Source organism: Jaculus jaculus, chromosome 1 (assembly GCF_020740685.1).
Source record: "Jaculus jaculus isolate mJacJac1 chromosome 1, mJacJac1.mat.Y.cur, whole genome shotgun sequence".
NCBI classification, from domain to species: Eukaryota; Metazoa; Chordata; class Mammalia; order Rodentia; family Dipodidae; genus Jaculus; species Jaculus jaculus.
The window spans coordinates 314717310-314736958 of NC_059102.1; the positions used below are offsets into that span (position 1 = coordinate 314717310).

Genomic DNA, 19649 nt, shown 5'->3' on the forward strand with positions numbered 1-19649 from the left:
AGGACCAGGGTAGCCCTGTCTCCGCTCCCCCTCCCAAACCTTCCCCCGTGCCAAAGGGCTACAGGAAGGCACGCACGCAGCCAAGGAGGCAGGCGGGCAAGGGAGCCGGGAAGCACGAAAGTGTGCTGCCTGTCACTGCAGTCTTCCTGGTGGTTGTCACCGTCGTCGTCGTCATCATCTTCTTCCTACCACCGCTCCTCTTCCTTCTCCCCCTCCTCCTCTCCTCCAACTTCACCTCCTCTTCTTCCGCTTCCAGTCGCCCAAAAGTAGGAGTTTCTCACCTCGGGTGATCCCGGGTCCCTGCAGAGCAAGGCTGTGGGGAGCGTCAGGTGGCAGCCGTCTGCAGCGCATGGGTGGTTCAGTGGTAGAATTCTCGCCTGCCACGCGGGAGGCCCGGGTTCGATTCCCGGCCCATGCAACCTCGGGTGCCCTTTTGGGCCCGCCCGCAAGACCCGCTGCTGCCCCCGTGCGCCCCGGACCACCGAGGCCTTTCCTCTTCCTACCCACACTCTAGGGCTTCACACCTTCCTTACTTACTTACTTCCCTTCTTCCCTTGAGGCCTTTCTTCTTCCTACCCACACTGTAGGGCTTCACACCTTCCTTCCTTACTTACTTCCCTTCTTCCCTTGACCATGTCTCTGTCTCTCTCGTGCGCTGCCAGTGCCCCAGCTGCCCTCCTGAGCAGCACCCTTCCGGGCCCACCTCTTCCCCCGTCGTCACACAGCTGCTAATCAAGGCGGACCTCACCTCTCCTGGGACCCCATCCTATCCTACACACGGACCGAACTGCTCCCTTCCCATCATCCCATGCACACATAGGGTCAAGGATCGCCCTTTGCCCCGGGCATGTCGGGCACCTGCGTGTTCCACACGGACATGTGAAGAGCCGTGGAGGAAGGGGTTTTCGTGGCCCATGTGCCACCGCTTGCCCAACTGCGCTTGACCTGCCTCTCTTCCCACACCTTCAGTACCAACAGCACCACCACCGCACACAGCGGTGAGTCTGCTTCCTTCCCCTCACCACCAAGCTTCCGTGCGGTACGATGACAGCTCACCATGTCGCCCAACATAGAGGAGCTCACACCGCTGTTCAACTGACCGCTGCCTTTCCTCCCCGAAGCAAACCCTCCCGCGGAGCTCAAGCCTACGCCCAGGGGCGGGGTGAGCGGATACACGTCCACACCCCCACCCTAAACACCTCACTCTCATCCTCTTCACTGACCTCCCTGCCAACCTCAACTTAGCCCTTGGCCCCCAACCTCCTCGGACAAACCCGCACCCGAGCCCAGACTCCCAGGAAGCCTTCTCTCATCTGTCGGGCGGAGGACGGCATCCTTCCTTCTGCCCCCAATTTGGCCATCCTGCCTCTTGCCCTGGACTGCCCGGGGATACCTGAGGCATAACGCATGTCCCGAACAATACCCTAAGCGAACCAGGAGCCACAGGTCCTGGAAGCGGCGGAGGCAGCGGGTGGTGGGGCCAGAGAAGTGTTGAACGGTTGGGAGGGGAGGTGATGGGTAAGGGGTCTATCCCATGCTGGGTGTGGGGGTCTCCCTCAGGACGCTTGCGCCTGGGACACCCACTAACCCACCTCGTGAAAGCTCCAGCATGGAAGAGAGGCAGGAGGGTGTGCTCGCGGGGAGAGAAAGGTTGGGTGCCAGCCGGGCTGAGCTCTGCAGTTGCCTTTGGGCAGCAGCGCACCTCAAGGGAAGACTGGGACCTCGGCGCAGCGACCCGGAGCTGCAACCCTGTGTGGCGAGGCCGGAATGGAAAGCAGCACAAGTCCGGGAACACTAGCCTCTGGTCAGACCAGAGCTCCCTATGTATGGTTTTCTTGCCCCGCTGGGTGTCGCCGGGTTGGGGTGGGGGATTGGTTGAGAGGGAGGGGGGATAGGTAAGGCGTGACATTGAGACTGGCGGTGCCACGACAGCCAAGGCTCTGTCCTCATCCCTCAAAGGGCCCGCACACGTGCGGGGGTGAACCTGGCTGGCGGCTGATGACCGCGCCCTGGCTGATGACCCTGGCTTGCAGCTGCCCTGCTGCCCGGCGCTCTTGTTGGTGGGCGCACGAGGGGCTGCGGCGGGGGTGGGCTGGGAAGGGGATTTTCACTCTGGCGCTTGGCCTTGCCCCAAGGGGTGGGGTGAGGAGCCAGCGGCCCCAGAGGCTCTGCTCTCTCCCCAGCCAAGGCTGTGGCTCAGCAACTGTCCCTGGGGACTCGATGGCAGGCAGTGGTCACTTGCAGGGATTGGCTTCGCCCAAGGGCCCTAGGGGCCACTAACCGTGAGGGGATCTCCAGGCGCTTTAAAGCCCTCCGCCCTCTTCCCGGCACCGAAAACCACGTGTCTTTCTTTGGCAAACACTCTACCGCTTGTTTCCTATGGGCGGTGTTCGAAGGTGAGGAGCCCTGCACAGCCAAGGATCACACACCCTCCTGCTCCGCCTTCGCTCCGCGCCCAGGCGGGGGCAAGCGTGACTGGACGCCCACCGGGAGCAGGTGAAGGGGCCTGAAGGTTGACTCCGGACAAGGAGAGGTGGTGGTGGTGCCGGGTTGAGCTGAGAGGGCAAGTCAGGGAGCCGAGCCCGAGCTACCCGTATGCTCCCACGAACAAGGCGGGCACGCACGTGTGGGTGCGCTGTACAGCGGCCGGAGGCCACTGGAGTGGGGGAAGAAAAAACCGGGCTCAACTGGTGGCCAGTGTGACGTGGCAACGCGAAGGACGGGAGTGGGCAGTAGCAGAAGGGAAATGGACCACGACGCGGGGATGAGAGGGGGTGGCCTGTTGGGGATGGGCGGGAGGAAACCTGCGCACCAAAAAGGAGGGAGAGAAGAGTGCCGCACGGGCTCGAGGTGAGGTGGTAAGACAGAGGGGATGGCTGGCATGCTAGAGAGAGGAAGAAGACTGGCTTCCCTGACCGGGAATCGAACCCGGGCCGCGGCGGTGAGAGCGCCGAATCCTAACCACTAGACCACCAGGGAGCATGCACAGCTCCACCCCGCTGGCACCTCGTGGAATCCGCTCCTGCGCCCCTGGACCTGCCTACGGCCCATGGGTTTCACTAGCAAAGGCCGCCCGCTCCACTCATCGCCCGCGCACTCTGGCAGTTCTGGGCACCGTCAAAACGTCACCTGCCACCCTAGGGCAGGATGGCCACGCTCGCACCGATGGGCACGGGCACGCGGCGCTGTCACCAGGGCAGGGCCGAGCCTGGGGCCTGGGACGAAGGCCAACAAAACATGCACCGCTGCGTTGGCCGGGAATCGAAACCGGGTCAACTGCTTGGAAGGCAGCTATGCTCACCACTATACCACCAACGCCGCACCGCCCGGCTGCCACCCACACGCCAGCCGGGGACTGCCACCGGCCCGCCTCCGCCTTGCACGGGCGCTCGTCGGAGCGCTCCTCAGCTCCTGGATGCCAAGGGGACACCCAAGGCGGCCCTCGGTGTCCCGCCAGCGCCAGCCCTGCCGCGTCCAGCCCAAGCCAGCCGCTAAGACCAGCTGCGCTCCTCGAAGGGGGCCCCATCGTCGCCCGCGTGCCACAGGGACGGTCGAGGGAGCCGCCTGGCCGCCACCCGCGGCCCCAGTGTGCTTGCCCATCCGCCTGCATCACACCTCACGCCCGGGGGGCCGTCCAGTCTCGGGGAGCCCTCTCATACGCCCGCGCCCGGACCCTGCACAAGGGGCGCTTCGCTTCGCTTGGGTCTTAGCGCCTCCTAAGCCTCAGGCGTCCGTCAGAGCCCCCAGGACCGGTGCCACCCCACGGAGAGCGGGTGCGCGGCCGGGGCAGCTGGCGGCGCCCGCGCCCAGCGGAGCCCGAGGACTTGGGTCTGGGAGGTGGCGCTGCCCAGCTGCCCTCCAGGCTGGCGGCTGGACCCCGCGGCAGAGCCGGCCAAAAAGGACTGCTGGCCTCCCCGTCGGGGAATCGAACCCCGGTCTCCCGCGTGACAGGCGGGGATACTCACCACTATACTAACGAGGACGGCGACGCCAGCCTCCTCGACACCACATCCCTCTCCGACGCCCGGCTCGCCTTCCCACAGCTGCCCCCTGACGGCGGCCCAGCGTCTGGCGTCTGGCGCCTGCCCGGGCCCCTGGCCCCGGGGGCCCCAGCCGCGCCCCCCAAACTCTGGCAACAGGCGACCCTCGCCACCCATCCCCCCGTACCTAGCCCCGCACCCGCTCGCCGTCGCCCCCACCCGCCCGTCCCTCCCGGCTCCTCGGACGGGACCTTCCGCTTCGCTTGGGTCGCCTCGCCATGCCAGGAAGCGGCGCGGGCTCGCAAGCAGGGCTCTGGGGAGGAGCGCGCCGGCCGCCATCCGCCCCGCAGGCTCCCACCACTGGAAGCCGGCGCCACCCGGCCTGGCCCCGGCCCCGCTGCGGCGGGCGTGGTCCCCTGTGGGGCCGTGGGGCCCGAGGGACGCGGGCGCGTGCACGCGGAGACGTGGGGAGGCTGCTGGACGGGCCTTAAGCCCCAGCGCGAGAGGCGACGCGGGGCCAGGCCAGGAAGAAAGTCGTCCACGGGCGCCCGGCGGGCTCACAAGGCCGACCTGCCCTGGCCGCTTCCCAGCCTGCAAAGCACACTCGGCTCTGGGCCCGTCGTCAGGATGGCCGAGCGGTCTAAGGCGCTGCGTTCAGGTCGCAGTCTCCCCTGGAGGCGTGGGTTCGAATCCCACTCCTGACAAGTCCATCTTTTAGCCCCAAAGATCGCACGTCCAGCGACTTCTACTCCTCTTCTCTTCCTGCCTTGCGCTCTTTGCACGGCCCGAGTCTTCAATGCAGGACACCCCACAGAGGCACTGACCACCTCCTACCCCTACCCCTTACCCCCAACAGGAGGCACCTGCCGCCTCCTCTCTGCTCCACACAGTCCCTCCTAGTTCCACAGGGAGGTCCGCCAAAGACCTGCAGCTCAGCCCGGACGCCCGAGCCAACGGAGCCCAGCGAGGCCAGGCTACGACCACCCAGCCCCCTCTAATAGGGGCGGAATCGCCCGAGGAGCCTGACAGCGGGCCTCCCAGGGCCTCGGCGGCCTCACACGTTGGCACTCGGAGAGCCAGTCGCACTCAAGAGCCCTCTTCGTCCCACATCCTAACTCCTTCTCCCGCCGTTCTTCCCCTTGGCCACGTCCATTGTCCCGGCCTCCTGCGGAGCAGGCCCTCGCCCAGGTGGCTGGGCTTCTTGTCTTGGAGGCGACTTGGGGACCTTTCCCTGCCCACACTGCCTGCCCTGGGGCCACGCTGCCCTCTGCTCCGCAGTCCACACAGGGCAGCTGCCCAGAGACAGCGGGAGCGCTCCAGGTGGTGGCCTTGCCCCCCCCCCCCAAGCTGGCCCACATGCCCGTCGCCCTCCCACAGTCTCCAAGCTCTGGCTGCACTGCCTCTAGCGCAAAGGGTCTGCCGCTGCCAGCCACGGCGGAAAGCCACCTCCTCCCTCTGCCCCACTCAGCTTCGATGGAGTGGCGTCCTCAAAGGACTCCCACTGCCCAGGGTCTCCCATCCTGCGTGGGAATGGAGCAACCGTCCCGTTTCACCCTTATCATTTTCTGCTCCTCGCTTTCTGCGGCCACGCCCGGCAGGCATTTTCTCGGGCCAGGGCTCCGCTCAAAACACACGGTGAGGACCATGGTAGCCCTGTCTCCGCTGCCCCTCCCAAACCTTCCCCCGTGCCAAAGGGCTACAGGAAGGCACGCACGCAGCCAAGGAGGCAGGCGGGCAAGGGAGCCGGGAAGCACGAAAGTGTGCTGCCTGTCACTGCAGTCTTCCTGGTGGTTGTCACCGTCGTCGTCGTCATCATCTTCTTCCTCCCACTGCTCCTCTTCCTTCTCCCCCTCCTCCTCTCCTCCTCTCCTCCAACTTCACCTCCTCTTCTTCTGCTTCCAGTCGCCCAAGAGTAGGAGTTTCTCACCTCGAGTGATCCCGGGTCCCTGCAGAGCAAGGCTGTGGGGAGCGTCAGGTGGCAGCCGTCTGCAGCGCATGGGTGGTTCAGTGGTAGAATTCTCACCTGCCACGCGGGAGGCCCGGGTTCGATTCCCGGCCCATGCAACCTCGGGTGCCCTTTTGGGCCCGCCCGCAAGACCCGCTGGTGCCCCCGTGCGCCCCGGACCACCGAGGCCTTTCCTCTTCCTACCCACACTCTAGGGCCTCACACCTTCCTTCCTTCTTACTTCCCTTCTTCCCTTGACCATGTCTCTGTCTCTCTCGTGCGCGGACCTCACCTCTCCTGGGACCCCATCCTATCCTACACACGGACCGAACTGCTCCCTTCCCATCATCCCATCCACAGCTTGGGTCAAGGATCGCCCTTTGCCCCGGGCATGTCGGGCACGTGCGTGTTCCACACGGACATGTGAGGAAGGGGTTTTCGTGGCCCATGTGCCACCGCTTGCCCAACTGCGCTTGACCCGCCTCTCTTCCAACACCTTCAGTACCAACAGCACCACCACCGCACACAGCGGTGAGTCAGCTTCCTTCCCCTCACCACCCAGCTTCCGTGCGGTACGATGACAGCTCACCATGTCGCCCAACATAGAGGAGCTCACACCGCTGTTCAACTGACCGCTGCCTTTCCTCCCCGAAGCAAACCCTCCCGCGGAGCTCAAGCCTACGCCCAGGGGCGGGGGTGAGCGGATACACGTCCACACCCCCACCCTAAACACCTCACTCTCATCCTCTTCACTGACCTCCCTGCCCACCTCAACTTAGCCCTTGGCCCCCAACCTCCTCGGACAAACCCGCACCCGAGCCCAGACTCCCAGGAAGCCTTCTCTCATCTGTCGGGCGGAGGACGGCATCCTTCCTTCTGCCCCCAATTTGGCCATCCTGCCTCTTGCCCTGGACTGCCCGGGGATACCTGAGGCATAACGGATGTCCCGAACAATACCCTAAGCGAACCAGGAGCCACAGGTCCTGGAAGCGGCGGAGGCAGCGGGTGGTGGGGGCCAGAGAAGTGTTGAACGGTTGGGAGGGGAGGTGAAGGGTAAGGGGTCTATCCCAGGCTGGGTGTGGGGGTCTCCCTCAGGACGCTTGCGCCTGGGACGCCCACTAACCCACCTCGTGAAAGCTCCAGCATGGAAGAGAGGCAGGAGGGTGTGCTCGCGGGGAGAGAAAGGTTGGGTGCCAGCCGGGCTGAGCTCTGCAGTTGCCTTTGGGCAGCAGCGCACCTCAAGGGAAGACTGGGACCTCGGCGCAGCGACCCGGAGCTGCAACCCTGTGTGGCGAGGCCGGAATGGAAAGCAGCACAAGTCCGGGAACACTAGCCTCTGGTCAGACCAGAGCTCCCTATGTATGGTTTTCTTGCCCCGCTGGGTGTCGCCGGGTTGGGGTGGGGGATTGGTTGCGAGGGCGGGGGGATAGGTAAGGCGTGACACTGAGACTGGCGGTGCCACGACAGCCAAGGCTCTGTCCTCATCCCTCAAAGGGCCCGCACACGTGCGGGGGGTGAACCTGGCTGGCGGCTGATGACCGCGCCCTGGCTGATGACCCTGGCTTGCAGCTGCCCTGCTGCCCGGCGCTCTTGTTGGTGGGCGCACGAGGGGCTGCGGCGGGGGTGGGCTGGGAAGGGGATTTTCACTCTGGCGCTTGGCCTTGCCCCAAGGGGTGGGGTGAGGAGCCAGCGGCCCCAGAGGCTCTGCTCTCTCCCCAGCCAAGGCTGTGGCTCAGCAACTGTCCCTGGGGACTCGATGGCAGGCAGTGGTCACTTGCAGGGATTGGCCTCGCCCAAGGGACCTAGGGGCCACTAACCGTGAGGGGATCTCCAGGCGCTTTAAAGCCCTCCGCCCTCTTCCCGGCACCGAAAACCACGTGTCTTTCTTTGGCAAACGCTCTACCGCTTGTTTCCTATCGGCGGTGTTCCAAGGTGAGGAGCCCTGCACAGCCAAGGATCACACAGACCCTCCTGCTCCGCCTTCGCTCCGCGCCCAGGCGGGGGCAAGCGTGACTGGACGCCCACCGGGAGCAGGTGAAGGGGCCTGAAGGTTGACTCCGGACAAGGAGAGGTGGTGGTGGTGCCGGGTTGAGCTGAGAGGGCAAGTCAGGGAGCCGAGCCCGAGCTACCCGTATGCTCCCACGAACAAGGCGGGCACGCACGTGTGGGTGCGCTGTACAGCGGCCGGAGGCCAGTGGAGTGGGGGAAGAAAAAACCAGGCTCAACTGGTGGCCAGTGTGACGTGGCAACGCGAAGGACGGGAGTGGGCAGTAGCAGAAGGGAAATGGACCCCGACGCGGGGATGGGAGGGGGTGGCCTGTTGGGGATGGGCGGGAGGAAACCTGCGCACCAAAAAGGACGGAGGGAACAGTGCCGCGCGGGCTGCGGGCTCGAGGTGAGGTGGTAAGACAGAGGGGTTGGCTGGCATGCTAGAGAGAGGAAGAAGACTGGCTTCCCTGACCGGGAATCGAACCCGGGCCGCGGCGGTGAGAGCGCCGAATCCTAACCACTAGACCACCAGGGAGCATGCACAGCTCCACCCCGCTGGCACCTCGTGGAATCCGCTCCTGCGCCCCTGGACCTGCCTACGGCCCATGGGTTTCACTAGCAAAGGCCGCCCGCTCCACTCATCGCCCACGCACTCTGGCAGTTCTGGGCACCGTCAAAACGTCACCTGCCACCCTAGGGCAGGATGGCCACGCTCGCACCGATGGGCACGGGCACGCCGCGCTGTCACCAGGGCAGGGCCTAGCCTGGGGCCAGGGACGAAGGCCAACAAAACTGGCATCGCTGCGTTGGCCGGGAATCGAACCCGGGTCAACTGCTTGGAAGGCAGCTATGCTCACCACTATACCACCAACGCCGCACCGCCCGGCTGCCATCCACACGCCAGCCGGGGACTGCCACCGGCCCGCCTCCGCCTTGCACGGGCGCTCGTCGGAGCGCTCCTCAGCTCCTGGATGCCAAGGGGACACCCAAGGCGGCCCTCGGTGTCCCGCCAGCGCCAGCCCTGCCGCGTCCAGCCCAAGCCAGCCGCTAAGACCAGCTGCGCTCCTCGAAGGGGGCCCCATCGTCGCCCGCGTGCCACAGGGACGGTCGAGGGAGCCGCCTGGCCGCCACCCGCGGCCCCAGTGTGCTTGCCCATCCGCCTGCATCACACCTCACGCCCGGGGGGCCGTCCAGTCTCCGGGAGCCCTCGCAAACGCCCGCGCCCGCGCCCGCGCCCTGCACAAGGGGCGCTTCGCTTCGCTTGGGTCTTAGCGCCTCCTAAGCCTCAGGCGTCCGTCAGAGCCCCCAGGACCGGTGCCACCCCACGGAGAGCGGGTGCGCGGCCGGGGCAGCTGGCGGCGCCCGCGCCCAGCGGAGCCCGAGGACTTGGGGCTGGGAGGTGGCGCTGCCCAGCTGCCCTCCAGGCTGGCGGCTGGACCCCGCGGCAGAGCCGGCCAAAAAGGACTGCTGGCCTCCCCGTCGGGGAATCGAACCCCGGTCTCCCGCGTGACAGGCGGGGATACTCACCACTATACTAACGAGGACGGCGACGCCAGCCTCCTCGACACCACATCCCTCTCCGACGCCCGGCTCGCCTTCCCACAGCTGCCCCCTGACGGCGGCCCAGCGTCTGGCGTCTGGCGCCTGCCCGGGCCCCTGGCCCCGGGGGCCCCAGCCGCGCCCCCCAAACTCTGGCAACAGGCGACCCTCGCCACCCATCCCCCCCGTACCTAGCCCCGCACCCGCTCGCCGTCGCCCCCACCCGCCCGTCCCTCCCGGCTCCTCGGACGGGACCTTCGGCTTCGCTTGGGTCGCCTCGCCATGCCAGGAAGCGGCGCGGGCTCGCAAGCAGGGCTCTGGGGAGGAGCGCGCCGGCCGCCATCCGCCCGGCAGGCTCCCACCACTGGAAGCCGGCGCCACCCGGCCTGGCCCCGGCCCCGGCCCCGCTGCGGCGGGCGTGGTCCCTTGTGGGGCCGTGGGGCCCGAGGGACGCGGGCGCGTGCACGCGGAGACGTGGGGAGGCTGCTGGACGGGCCGTAAGCCCCAGCGCGAGAGGCGACGCGGGGCCAGGCCAGGAAGAAAGTCGTCCACGGGCGCCCGGCGGGCTCACAAGGCCGACCTGCCCTGGCCGCTTCCCAGCCTGCAAAGCACACTCGACTCTCGGCCCGTCGTCAGGATGGCCGAGCGGTCTAAGGCGCTGCGTTCAGGTCGCAGTCTCCCCTGGAGGCGTGGGTTCGAATCCCACTCCTGACAAGTCCATCTTTTAGCCCCAGAGATCGCACGTCCAGCGACTTCTACTCCTCTTCTCTTCCTGCCTTGCGCTCTTTGCACGGCCCGAGCCTTCAATGCACGACACCCCACAGAGGCATTGACCACCTCCTACCCCCTACCCCCAACAGGAGGCACCTGCCGCCGCCTCTCTGCTCCACACAGTCCCTCCCAGTTCCACAGGGAGGTCCGCCAAAGACCTGCAGCTCAGCCCGGACGCCCGAGCCAACGGAGCCCAGCGAGGCCAGGCTACGACCACCCAGCCCCCTCTAATAGGGGCGGAATCGCCCGAGGAGCCTGACAGCGGGCCTCCCAGGGCCTCGGCGGCCTCACACGTTGGCACTCGGAGAGCCAGTCGCACTCAAGAGCCCTCTTCGTCCCACATCCTAACTCCTTCTCCCGCCGTTCTTCCCCTTGGCCACTTCCATTGTCCCGGCCTCCTGCGGAGCAAGCCCTCGCCCATGTGGCTGGGCTTCTGGTCTTGGAGGCGACTTGGGGACCTTTCCCTGCCCACACTGCCTGCCCTGGGGCCACGCTGCCCTCCGCTCCGCAGTCCACACAGGGCAGCTGCCCAGAGACAGCGGGAGCGCTCCAGGTGGTGGCCTTGCGCCCCCCCCCCCCCCAGCTGGCCCACATGCCCGTCGCCCTCCCACAGTCTCCAAGCTCTGGCTGCACTGCCTCTAGCGCAAAGGGTCTGCCGCTGCCAGCCACGGCGGAAAGCCACCTCCTCCCTCTGCCCCACTCATCTTCGATGGAGTGGCGTCCTCAAAGGACTCCCACTGCCCAGGGTCTCCCATCCTGCGTGGGAATGGAGCAACCGTCCCGTTTCACCCTTATCATTTTCTGCTCCTCGCTTTCTGCGGCCACGCCCGGCAGGCATTTTCTCGGGCCAGGGCTCCGCTCAAAACACACGGTGAGGACCATGGTAGCCCTGTCTCCGCTGCCCCTCCCAAACCTTCCCCCGTGCCAAAGGGCTACAGGAAGGCACGCACGCAGCCAAGGAGGCAGGCGGGCAAGGGAGCCGGGAAGCACCAAAGTGTGCTGCCTGTCACTGCAGTCTTCCTGGTGGTTGTCACCGTCGTCGTCGTCATCATCTTCTTCCTACCACTGCTCCTCTTCCTTCTCCCCCTCCTCCTCTCCTCCAACTTCACCTCCTCTTCTTCCGCTTCCAGTCGCCCAAAAGTAGGAGTTTCTCACCTCGGGTGATCCCGGGTCCCTGCAGAGCAAGGCTGTGGGGAGCGTCAGGTGGCAGCCGTCTGCAGCGCATGGGTGGTTCAGTGGTAGAATTCTCGCCTGCCACGCGGGAGGCCCGGGTTCGATTCCCGGCCCATGCAACCTCGGGTGCCCTTTTGGGCCCGCCCGCAAGACCCGCTGGTGTCCCCGTGCGCCCCAGACCACCCAGGCCTTTCCTCTTCCTACCCACACTCTAGGGCCTCACACCTTCCTTCCTTACTTCCTTCCCTTCTTCCCTTGACCATGTCTCTGTCTCTCTCGTGCGCTGCCAGTGCCCCAGCTGCCCTCCTGAGCAGCACCCTTCCGGGCCCACCTCTTCCCCCGTCATCACACAGCTGCTAATCAAGGCGGACCTCACCTCTCCTGGGACCCCATCCTATCCTACACACGGACCGAACTGCTCCCTTTCCATCATCCCATCCACAGCTTGGGTCAAGGATCGCCCTTTGCCCCGGGCATGTCGGGCACGTGCGTGTTCCACACGGACATGTGAAGAGCCGTGGAGGAAGGGGTTTTCGTGGCCCATGTGCCACCGCTTGCCCAACTGCGCTTGACCTGCCTCTCTTCCCACACCTTCAATACCAACAGCACCACCACCGCACACAGCGGTGAGTCTGCTTCCTTCCCCTCACCACCCAGCTTCCGTGCGGTACGATGACAGCTCACCATGTCGCCCAACATAGAGGAGCTCACACCGCTGTTCAACTGACCGCTGCCTTTCCTCCCCGAAGCAAACCCTCCCGCGGAGCTCAAGCCTACGCCCAGGGGCGGGGGTGAGCGGATACACGTCCACACCCCCACCCTAAACACCTCACTCTCATCCTCTTCACTGACCTCCCTGCCCACCTCAACTTAGCCCTTGGCCCCCAACCTCCTCGGACAAACCCGCACCCGAGCCCAGACTCCCAGGAAGCCTTCTCTCATCTGTCGGGCGGAGGACGGCATCCTTCCTTCTGCCCCCAATTTGGCCATCCTGCCTCTTGCCCTGGACTGCCCGGGGATACCTGAGGCATAACGGATGTCCCGAACAATACCCTAAGCGAACCAGGAGCCACAGGTCCTGGAAGCGGCGGAGGCAGCGGGTGGTGGGGGCCAGAGAAGTGTTGAACGGTTGGGAGGGGAGGTGAAGGGTAAGGGGTCTATCCCAGGCTGGGTGTGGGGGTCTCCCTCAGGACGCTTGCGCCTGGGACGCCCACTAACCCACCTCGTGAAAGCTCCAGCATGGAAGAGAGGCAGGAGGGTGTGCTCGCGGGGAGAGAAAGGTTGGGTGCCAGCCGGGCTGAGCTCTGCAGTTGCCTTTGGGCAGCAGCGCACCTCAAGGGAAGACTGGGACCTCGGCGCAGCGACCCGGAGCTGCAACCCTGTGTGGCGAGGCCGGAATGGAAAGCAGCACAAGTCCGGGAACACTAGCCTCTGGTCAGACCAGAGCTCCCTATGTATGGTTTTCTTGCCCCGCTGGGTGTCGCCGGGTTGGGGTGGGGGATTGGTTGCGAGGGCGGGGGGATAGGTAAGGCGTGACACTGAGACTGGCGGTGCCACGACAGCCAAGGCTCTGTCCTCATCCCTCAAAGGGCCCGCACACGTGCGGGGGGTGAACCTGGCTGGCGGCTGATGACCGCGCCCTGGCTGATGACCCTGGCTTGCAGCTGCCCTGCTGCCCGGCGCTCTTGTTGGTGGGCGCACGAGGGGCTGCGGCGGGGGTGGGCTGGGAAGGGGATTTTCACTCTGGCGCTTGGCCTTGCCCCAAGGGGTGGGGTGAGGAGCCAGCGGCCCCAGAGGCTCTGCTCTCTCCCCAGCCAAGGCTGTGGCTCAGCAACTGTCCCTGGGGACTCGATGGCAGGCAGTGGTCACTTGCAGGGATTGGCCTCGCCCAAGGGACCTAGGGGCCACTAACCGTGAGGGGATCTCCAGGCGCTTTAAAGCCCTCCGCCCTCTTCCCGGCACCGAAAACCACGTGTCTTTCTTTGGCAAACGCTCTACCGCTTGTTTCCTATCGGCGGTGTTCCAAGGTGAGGAGCCCTGCACAGCCAAGGATCACACAGACCCTCCTGCTCCGCCTTCGCTCCGCGCCCAGGCGGGGGCAAGCGTGACTGGACGCCCACCGGGAGCAGGTGAAGGGGCCTGAAGGTTGACTCCGGACAAGGAGAGGTGGTGGTGGTGCCGGGTTGAGCTGAGAGGGCAAGTCAGGGAGCCGAGCCCGAGCTACCCGTATGCTCCCACGAACAAGGCGGGCACGCACGTGTGGGTGCGCTGTACAGCGGCCGGAGGCCAGTGGAGTGGGGGAAGAAAAAACCAGGCTCAACTGGTGGCCAGTGTGACGTGGCAACGCGAAGGACGGGAGTGGGCAGTAGCAGAAGGGAAATGGACCCCGACGCGGGGATGGGAGGGGGTGGCCTGTTGGGGATGGGCGGGAGGAAACCTGCGCACCAAAAAGGAGGGAGGGAAGAGTGCCGCGCGGGCTGCGGGCTCGAGGTGAGGTGGTAAGACAGAGGGGTTGGCTGGCATGCTAGAGAGAGGAAGAAGACTGGCTTCCCTGACCGGGAATCGAACCCGGGCCGCGGCGGTGAGAGCGCCGAATCCTAACCACTAGACCACCAGGGAGCATGCACAGCTCCACCCCGCTGGCACCTCGTGGAATCCGCTCCTGCGCCCCTGGACCTGCCTACGGCCCATGGGTTTCACTAGCAAAGGCCGCCCGCTCCACTCATCGCCCACGCACTCTGGCAGTTCTGGGCACCGTCAAAACGTCACCTGCCACCCTAGGGCAGGATGGCCACGCTCGCACCGATGGGCACGGGCACGCCGCGCTGTCACCAGGGCAGGGCCTAGCCTGGGGCCAGGGACGAAGGCCAACAAAACTGGCATCGCTGCGTTGGCCGGGAATCGAACCCGGGTCAACTGCTTGGAAGGCAGCTATGCTCACCACTATACCACCAACGCCGCACCGCCCGGCTGCCATCCACACGCCAGCCGGGGACTGCCACCGGCCCGCCTCCGCCTTGCACGGGCGCTCGTCGGAGCGCTCCTCAGCTCCTGGATGCCAAGGGGACACCCAAGGCGGCCCTCGGTGTCCCGCCAGCGCCAGCCCTGCCGCGTCCAGCCCAAGCCAGCCGCTAAGACCAGCTGCGCTCCTCGAAGGGGGCCCCATCGTCGCCCGCGTGCCACAGGGACGGTCGAGGGAGCCGCCTGGCCGCCACCCGCGGCCCCAGTGTGCTTGCCCATCCGCCTGCATCACACCTCACGCCCGGGGGGCCGTCCAGTCTCCGGGAGCCCTCGCAAACGCCCGCGCCCGCGCCCGCGCCCTGCACAAGGGGCGCTTCGCTTCGCTTGGGTCTTAGCGCCTCCTAAGCCTCAGGCGTCCGTCAGAGCCCCCAGGACCGGTGCCACCCCACGGAGAGCGGGTGCGCGGCCGGGGCAGCTGGCGGCGCCCGCGCCCAGCGGAGCCCGAGGACTTGGGGCTGGGAGGTGGCGCTGCCCAGCTGCCCTCCAGGCTGGCGGCTGGACCCCGCAGCAGAGCCGGCCAAAAAGGACTGCTGGCCTCCCCGTCGGGGAATCGAACCCCGGTCTCCCGCGTGACAGGCGGGGATACTCACCACTATACTAACGAGGACGGCGACGCCAGCCTCCTCGACACCACATCCCTCTCCGACGCCCGGCTCGCCTTCCCACAGCTGCCCCCTGACGGCGGCCCAGCGTCTGGCGTCTGGCGCCTGCCCGGGCCCCTGGCCCCGGGGGCCCCAGCCGCGCCCCCCAAACTCTGGCAACAGGCGACCCTCGCCACCCATCCCCCCCGTACCTAGCCCCGCACCCGCTCGCCGTCGCCCCCACCCGCCCGTCCCTCCCGGCTCCTCGGACGGGACCTTCGGCTTCGCTTGGGTCGCCTCGCCATGCCAGGAAGCGGCGCGGGCTCGCAAGCAGGGCTCTGGGGAGGAGCGCGCCGGCCGCCATCCGCCCGGCAGGCTCCCACCACTGGAAGCCGGCGCCACCCGGCCTGGCCCCGGCCCCGGCCCCGCTGCGGCGGGCGTGGTCCCTTGTGGGGCCGTGGGGCCCGAGGGACGCGGGCGCGTGCACGCGGAGACGTGGGGAGGCTGCTGGACGGGCCGTAAGCCCCAGCGCGAGAGGCGACGCGGGGCCAGGCCAGGAAGAAAGTCGTCCACGGGCGCCCGGCGGGCTCACAAGGCCGACCTGCCCTGGCCGCTTCCCAGCCTGCAAAGCACACTCGACTCTCGGCCCGTCGTCAGGATGGCCGAGCGGTCTAAGGCGCTGCGTTCAGGTCGCAGTCTCCCCTGGAGACGTGGGTTCGAATCCCACTCCTGACAAGTCCATCTTTTAGCCCCAGAGATCGCACGTCCAGCGACTTCTACTCCTCTTCTCTTCCTGCCTTGCGCTCTTTGCACGGCCCGAGCCTTCAATGCACGACACCCCACAGAGGCATTGACCACCTCCTACCCCCTACCCCCAACAGGAGGCACCTGCCGCCGCCTCTCTGCTCCACACAGTCCCTCCCAGTTCCACAGGGAGGTCCGCCAAAGACCTGCAGCTCAGCCCGGACGCCCGAGCCAACGGAGCCCAGCGAGGCCAGGCTACGACCACCCAGCCCCCTCTAATAGGGGCGGAATCGCCCGAGGAGCCTGACAGCGGGCCTCCCAGGGCCTCGGCGGCCTCACACGTTGGCACTCGGAGAGCCAGTCGCACTCAAGAGCCCTCTTCGTCCCACATCCTAACTCCTTCTCCCGCCGTTCTTCCCCTTGGCCACTTCCATTGTCCCGGCCTCCTGCGGAGCAAGCCCTCGCCCATGTGGCTGGGCTTCTGGTCTTGGAGGCGACTTGGGGACCTTTCCCTGCCCACACTGCCTGCCCTGGGGCCACGCTGCCCTCCGCTCCGCAGTCCACACAGGGCAGCTGCCCAGAGACAGCGGGAGCGCTCCAGGTGGTGGCCTTGCGCCCCCCCCCCCCCCCCAGCTGGCCCACATGCCCGTCGCCCTCCCACAGTCTCCAAGCTCTGGCTGCACTGCCTCTAGCGCAAAGGGTCTGCCGCTGCCAGCCACGGCGGAAAGCCACCTCCTCCCTCTGCCCCACTCAGCTTCGATGGAGTGGCGTCCTCAAAGGACTCCCACTGCCCAGGGTCTCCCATCCTGCGTGGGAATGGAGCAACCGTCCCGTTTCACCCTTATCATTTTCTGCTCCTCGCTTTCTGCGGCCACGCCCGGCAGGCATTTTCTCGGGCCAGGGCTCCGCTCAAAACACACGGTGAGGACCATGGTAGCCCTGTCTCCGCTGCCCCTCCCAAACCTTCCCCCGTGCCAAAGGGCTACAGGAAGGCACGCACGCAGCCAAGGAGGCAGGCGGGCAAGGGAGCCGGGAAGCACCAAAGTGTGCTGCCTGTCACTGCAGTCTTCCTGGTGGTTGTCACCGTCGTCGTCGTCATCATCTTCTTCCTACCACTGCTCCTCTTCCTTCTCCCCCTCCTCCTCTCCTCCAACTTCACCTCCTCTTCTTCCGCTTCCAGTCGCCCAAAAGTAGGAGTTTCTCACCTCGGGTGATCCCGGGTCCCTGCAGAGCAAGGCTGTGGGGAGCGTCAGGTGGCAGCCGTCTGCAGCGCATGGGTGGTTCAGTGGTAGAATTCTCGCCTGCCACGCGGGAGGCCCGGGTTCGATTCCCGGCCCATGCAACCTCGGGTGCCCTTTTGGGCCCGCCCGCAAGACCCGCTGGTGTCCCCGTGCGCCCCGGACCACCGAGGCCTTTCCTCTTCCTACCCACACTCTAGGGCCTCACACCTTCCTTCCTTACTTCCTTCCCTTCTTCCCTTGACCATGTCTCTGTCTCTCTCGTGCGCTGCCAGTGCCCCAGCTGCCCTCCTGAGCAGCACCCTTCCGGGCCCACCTCTTCCCCCGTCATCACACAGCTGCTAATCAAGGCGGACCTCACCTCTCCTGGGACCCCATCCTATCCTACACACGGACCGAACTGCTCCCTTCCCATCATCCCATCCACAGCTTGGGTCAAGGATCGCCCTTTGCCCCGGGCATGTCGGGCACGTGCGTGTTCCACACGGACATGTGAAGAGCCGTGGAGGAAGGGGTTTTCGTGGCCCATGTGCCACCGCTTGCCCAACTGCGCTTGACCTGCCTCTCTTCCCACACCTTCAATACCAACAGCACCACCACCGCACACAGCGGTGAGTCTGCTTCCTTCCCCTCACCACCCAGCTTCCGTGCGGTACGATGACAGCTCACCATGTCGCCCAACATAGAGGAGCTCACACCGCTGTTCAACTGACCGCTGCCTTTCCTCCCCGAAGCAAACCCTCCCGCGGAGCTCAAGCCTACGCCCAGGGGCGGGGGTGAGCGGATACACGTCCACACCCCCACCCTAAACACCTCACTCTCATCCTCTTCACTGACCTCCCTGCCCACCTCAACTTAGCCCTTGGCCCCCAACCTCCTCGGACAAACCCGCACCCGAGCCCAGACTCCCAGGAAGCCTCTCTCATCTGTCGGGCGGAGGACGGCATCCTTCCTTCTGCCCCCAATTTGGCCATCCTGCCTCTTGCCCTGGACTGCCCGGGGATACCTGAGGCATAACGGATGTCCCGAACAATACCCTAAGCGAACCAGGAGCCACAGGTCCTGGAAGCGGCGGAGGCAGCGGGTGGTGGGGCCAGAGAAGTGTTGAACGGTTGGGAGGGGAGGTGAAGGGTAAGGGGTGTATCCCAGGCTGGGTGTGGGGGTCTCCCTCAGGACGCTTGCGCCTGGGACGCCCACTAACCCACCTCGTGAAAGCTCCAGCATGGAAGAGAGGCAGGAGGGTGTGCTCGCGGGGAGAGAAAGGTTGGGTGCCAGCCGGGCTGAGCTCTGCAGTTGCCTTTGGGCAGCAGCGCACCTCAAGGGAAGACTGGGACCTCGGCGCAGCGACCCGGAGCTGCAACCCTGTGTGGCGAGGCCGGAATGGAAAGCAGCACAAGTCCGGGAACACTAGCCTCTGGTCAGACCAGAGCTCCCTATGTATGGTTTTCTTGCCCCGCTGGGTGTCGCCGGGTTGGGGTGGGGGATTGGTTGCGAGGGCGGGGGGATAGGTAAGGCGTGACACTGAGACTGGCGGTGCCACGACAGCCAAGGCTCTGTCCTCATCCCTCAAAGGGCCCGCACACGTGCGGGGGGTGAACCTGGCTGGCGGCTGATGACCGCGCCCTGGCTGATGACCCTGGCTTGCAGCTGCCCTGCTGCCCGGCGCTCTTGTTGGTGGGCGCACGAGGGGCTGCGGCTGGGGTGGGCTGGGAAGGGGATTTTCACTCTGGCGCTTGGCCTTGCCCCAAGGGGTGGGGTGAGGAGCCAGCGGCCCCAGAGGCTCTGCTCTCTCCCCAGCCAAGGCTGTGGCTCAGCAACTGTCCCTGGGGACTCGATGGCAGGCAGTGGTCACTTGCAGGGATTGGCCTCGCCCAAGGGACCTAGGGGCCACTAACCGTGAGGGGATCTCCAGGCGCTTTAAAGCCCTCCGCCCTCTTCCCGGCACCGAAAACCACGTGTCTTTCTTTGGCAAACGCTCTACCGCTTGTTTCCTATCGGCGGTGTTCCAAGGTGAGGAGCCCTGCACAGCCAAGGATCACACAGACCCTCCTGCTCCGCCTTCGCTCCGCGCCCAGGCGGGGGCAAGCGTGACTGGACGCCCACCGGGAGCAGGTGAAGGGGCCTGAAGGTTGACTCCGGACAAGGAGAGGTGGTGGTGGTGCCGGGTTGAGCTGAGAGGGCAAGTCAGGGAGCCGAGCCCGAGCTACCCGTATGCTCCCACGAACAAGGCGGGCACGCACGTGTGGGTGCGCTGTACAGCGGCCGGAGGCCAGTGGAGTGGGGGAAGAAAAAACCAGGCTCAACTGGTGGCCAGTGTGACGTGGCAACGCGAAGGACGGGAGTGGGCAGTAGCAGAAGGGAAATGGACCCCGACGCGGGGATGGGAGGGGGTGGCCTGTTGGGGATGGGCGGGAGGAAACCTGCGCACCAAAAAGGAGGGAGGGAAGAGTGCCGCGCGGGCTGCGGGCTCGAGGTGAGGTGGTAAGACAGAGGGGTTGGCTGGCATGCTAGAGAGAGGAAGAAGACTGGCTTCCCTGACCGGGAATCGAACCCGGGCCGCGGCGGTGAGAGCGCCGAATCCTAACCACTAGACCACCAGGGAGCATGCACAGCTCCACCCCGCTGGCACCTCGTGGAATCCGCTCCTGCGCCCCTGGACCTGCCTACG

General features: G+C 66.2%; 1 protein-coding gene and 17 non-coding genes across 18 annotated transcripts; 8 read left to right on the top strand and 10 right to left on the bottom strand.

Moving 5' to 3' along the window:
* The first annotated feature begins 347 nt into the window (after positions 1 to 347).
* Trnag-gcc lies at positions 348 to 418 on the top strand. Its single transcript has one exon. It is a non-coding gene; the product is annotated as a tRNA-Gly (tRNA).
* Positions 419 to 2907: 2489 nt separating this feature from the next.
* Trnae-cuc lies at positions 2908 to 2979 on the bottom strand. The gene has a single exon. It is a non-coding gene; the product is annotated as a tRNA-Glu (tRNA).
* Positions 2980 to 3246: 267 nt separating this feature from the next.
* Trnag-ucc lies at positions 3247 to 3318 on the bottom strand. The gene has a single exon. It is a non-coding gene; the product is annotated as a tRNA-Gly (tRNA).
* Positions 3319 to 3910: 592 nt separating this feature from the next.
* Trnad-guc lies at positions 3911 to 3982 on the bottom strand. The gene has a single exon. It is a non-coding gene; the product is annotated as a tRNA-Asp (tRNA).
* A 619-nt stretch (positions 3983 to 4601) lies between these two features.
* Trnal-cag lies at positions 4602 to 4684 on the top strand. Its single transcript has one exon. It is a non-coding gene; the product is annotated as a tRNA-Leu (tRNA).
* A 1289-nt stretch (positions 4685 to 5973) lies between these two features.
* Positions 5974 to 6044, top strand: Trnag-gcc. Its single transcript has one exon. It is a non-coding gene; the product is annotated as a tRNA-Gly (tRNA).
* Positions 6045 to 8377: 2333 nt separating this feature from the next.
* Positions 8378 to 8449, bottom strand: Trnae-cuc. Its single transcript has one exon. It is a non-coding gene; the product is annotated as a tRNA-Glu (tRNA).
* A 267-nt stretch (positions 8450 to 8716) lies between these two features.
* Positions 8717 to 8788, bottom strand: Trnag-ucc. Its single transcript has one exon. It is a non-coding gene; the product is annotated as a tRNA-Gly (tRNA).
* Positions 8789 to 9386: 598 nt separating this feature from the next.
* Positions 9387 to 9458, bottom strand: Trnad-guc. The gene has a single exon. It is a non-coding gene; the product is annotated as a tRNA-Asp (tRNA).
* A 626-nt stretch (positions 9459 to 10084) lies between these two features.
* Trnal-cag lies at positions 10085 to 10167 on the top strand. Its single transcript has one exon. It is a non-coding gene; the product is annotated as a tRNA-Leu (tRNA).
* A 1278-nt stretch (positions 10168 to 11445) lies between these two features.
* On the top strand, positions 11446 to 11516 carry Trnag-gcc. The gene has a single exon. It is a non-coding gene; the product is annotated as a tRNA-Gly (tRNA).
* A 2428-nt stretch (positions 11517 to 13944) lies between these two features.
* Trnae-cuc lies at positions 13945 to 14016 on the bottom strand. The gene has a single exon. It is a non-coding gene; the product is annotated as a tRNA-Glu (tRNA).
* A 267-nt stretch (positions 14017 to 14283) lies between these two features.
* Positions 14284 to 14355, bottom strand: Trnag-ucc. Its single transcript has one exon. It is a non-coding gene; the product is annotated as a tRNA-Gly (tRNA).
* Positions 14331 to 16435, top strand: LOC123458741 (basic proline-rich protein-like). Its single transcript, XM_045143830.1, has 3 exons — positions 14331 to 14746; positions 15087 to 15688; positions 15915 to 16435. The coding sequence occupies exons 1-3, from the start codon at positions 14331 to 14333 to the stop codon at positions 16433 to 16435; spliced, it is 1539 nt and encodes a 512-aa protein (XP_044999765.1).
* On the bottom strand, positions 14954 to 15025 carry Trnad-guc. Its single transcript has one exon. It is a non-coding gene; the product is annotated as a tRNA-Asp (tRNA).
* Positions 15652 to 15734, top strand: Trnal-cag. Its single transcript has one exon. It is a non-coding gene; the product is annotated as a tRNA-Leu (tRNA).
* Positions 16436 to 17014: 579 nt separating the features above from the next.
* Positions 17015 to 17085, top strand: Trnag-gcc. The gene has a single exon. It is a non-coding gene; the product is annotated as a tRNA-Gly (tRNA).
* A 2426-nt stretch (positions 17086 to 19511) lies between these two features.
* Trnae-cuc lies at positions 19512 to 19583 on the bottom strand. The gene has a single exon. It is a non-coding gene; the product is annotated as a tRNA-Glu (tRNA).
* Positions 19584 to 19649: the final 66 nt, after the last annotated feature.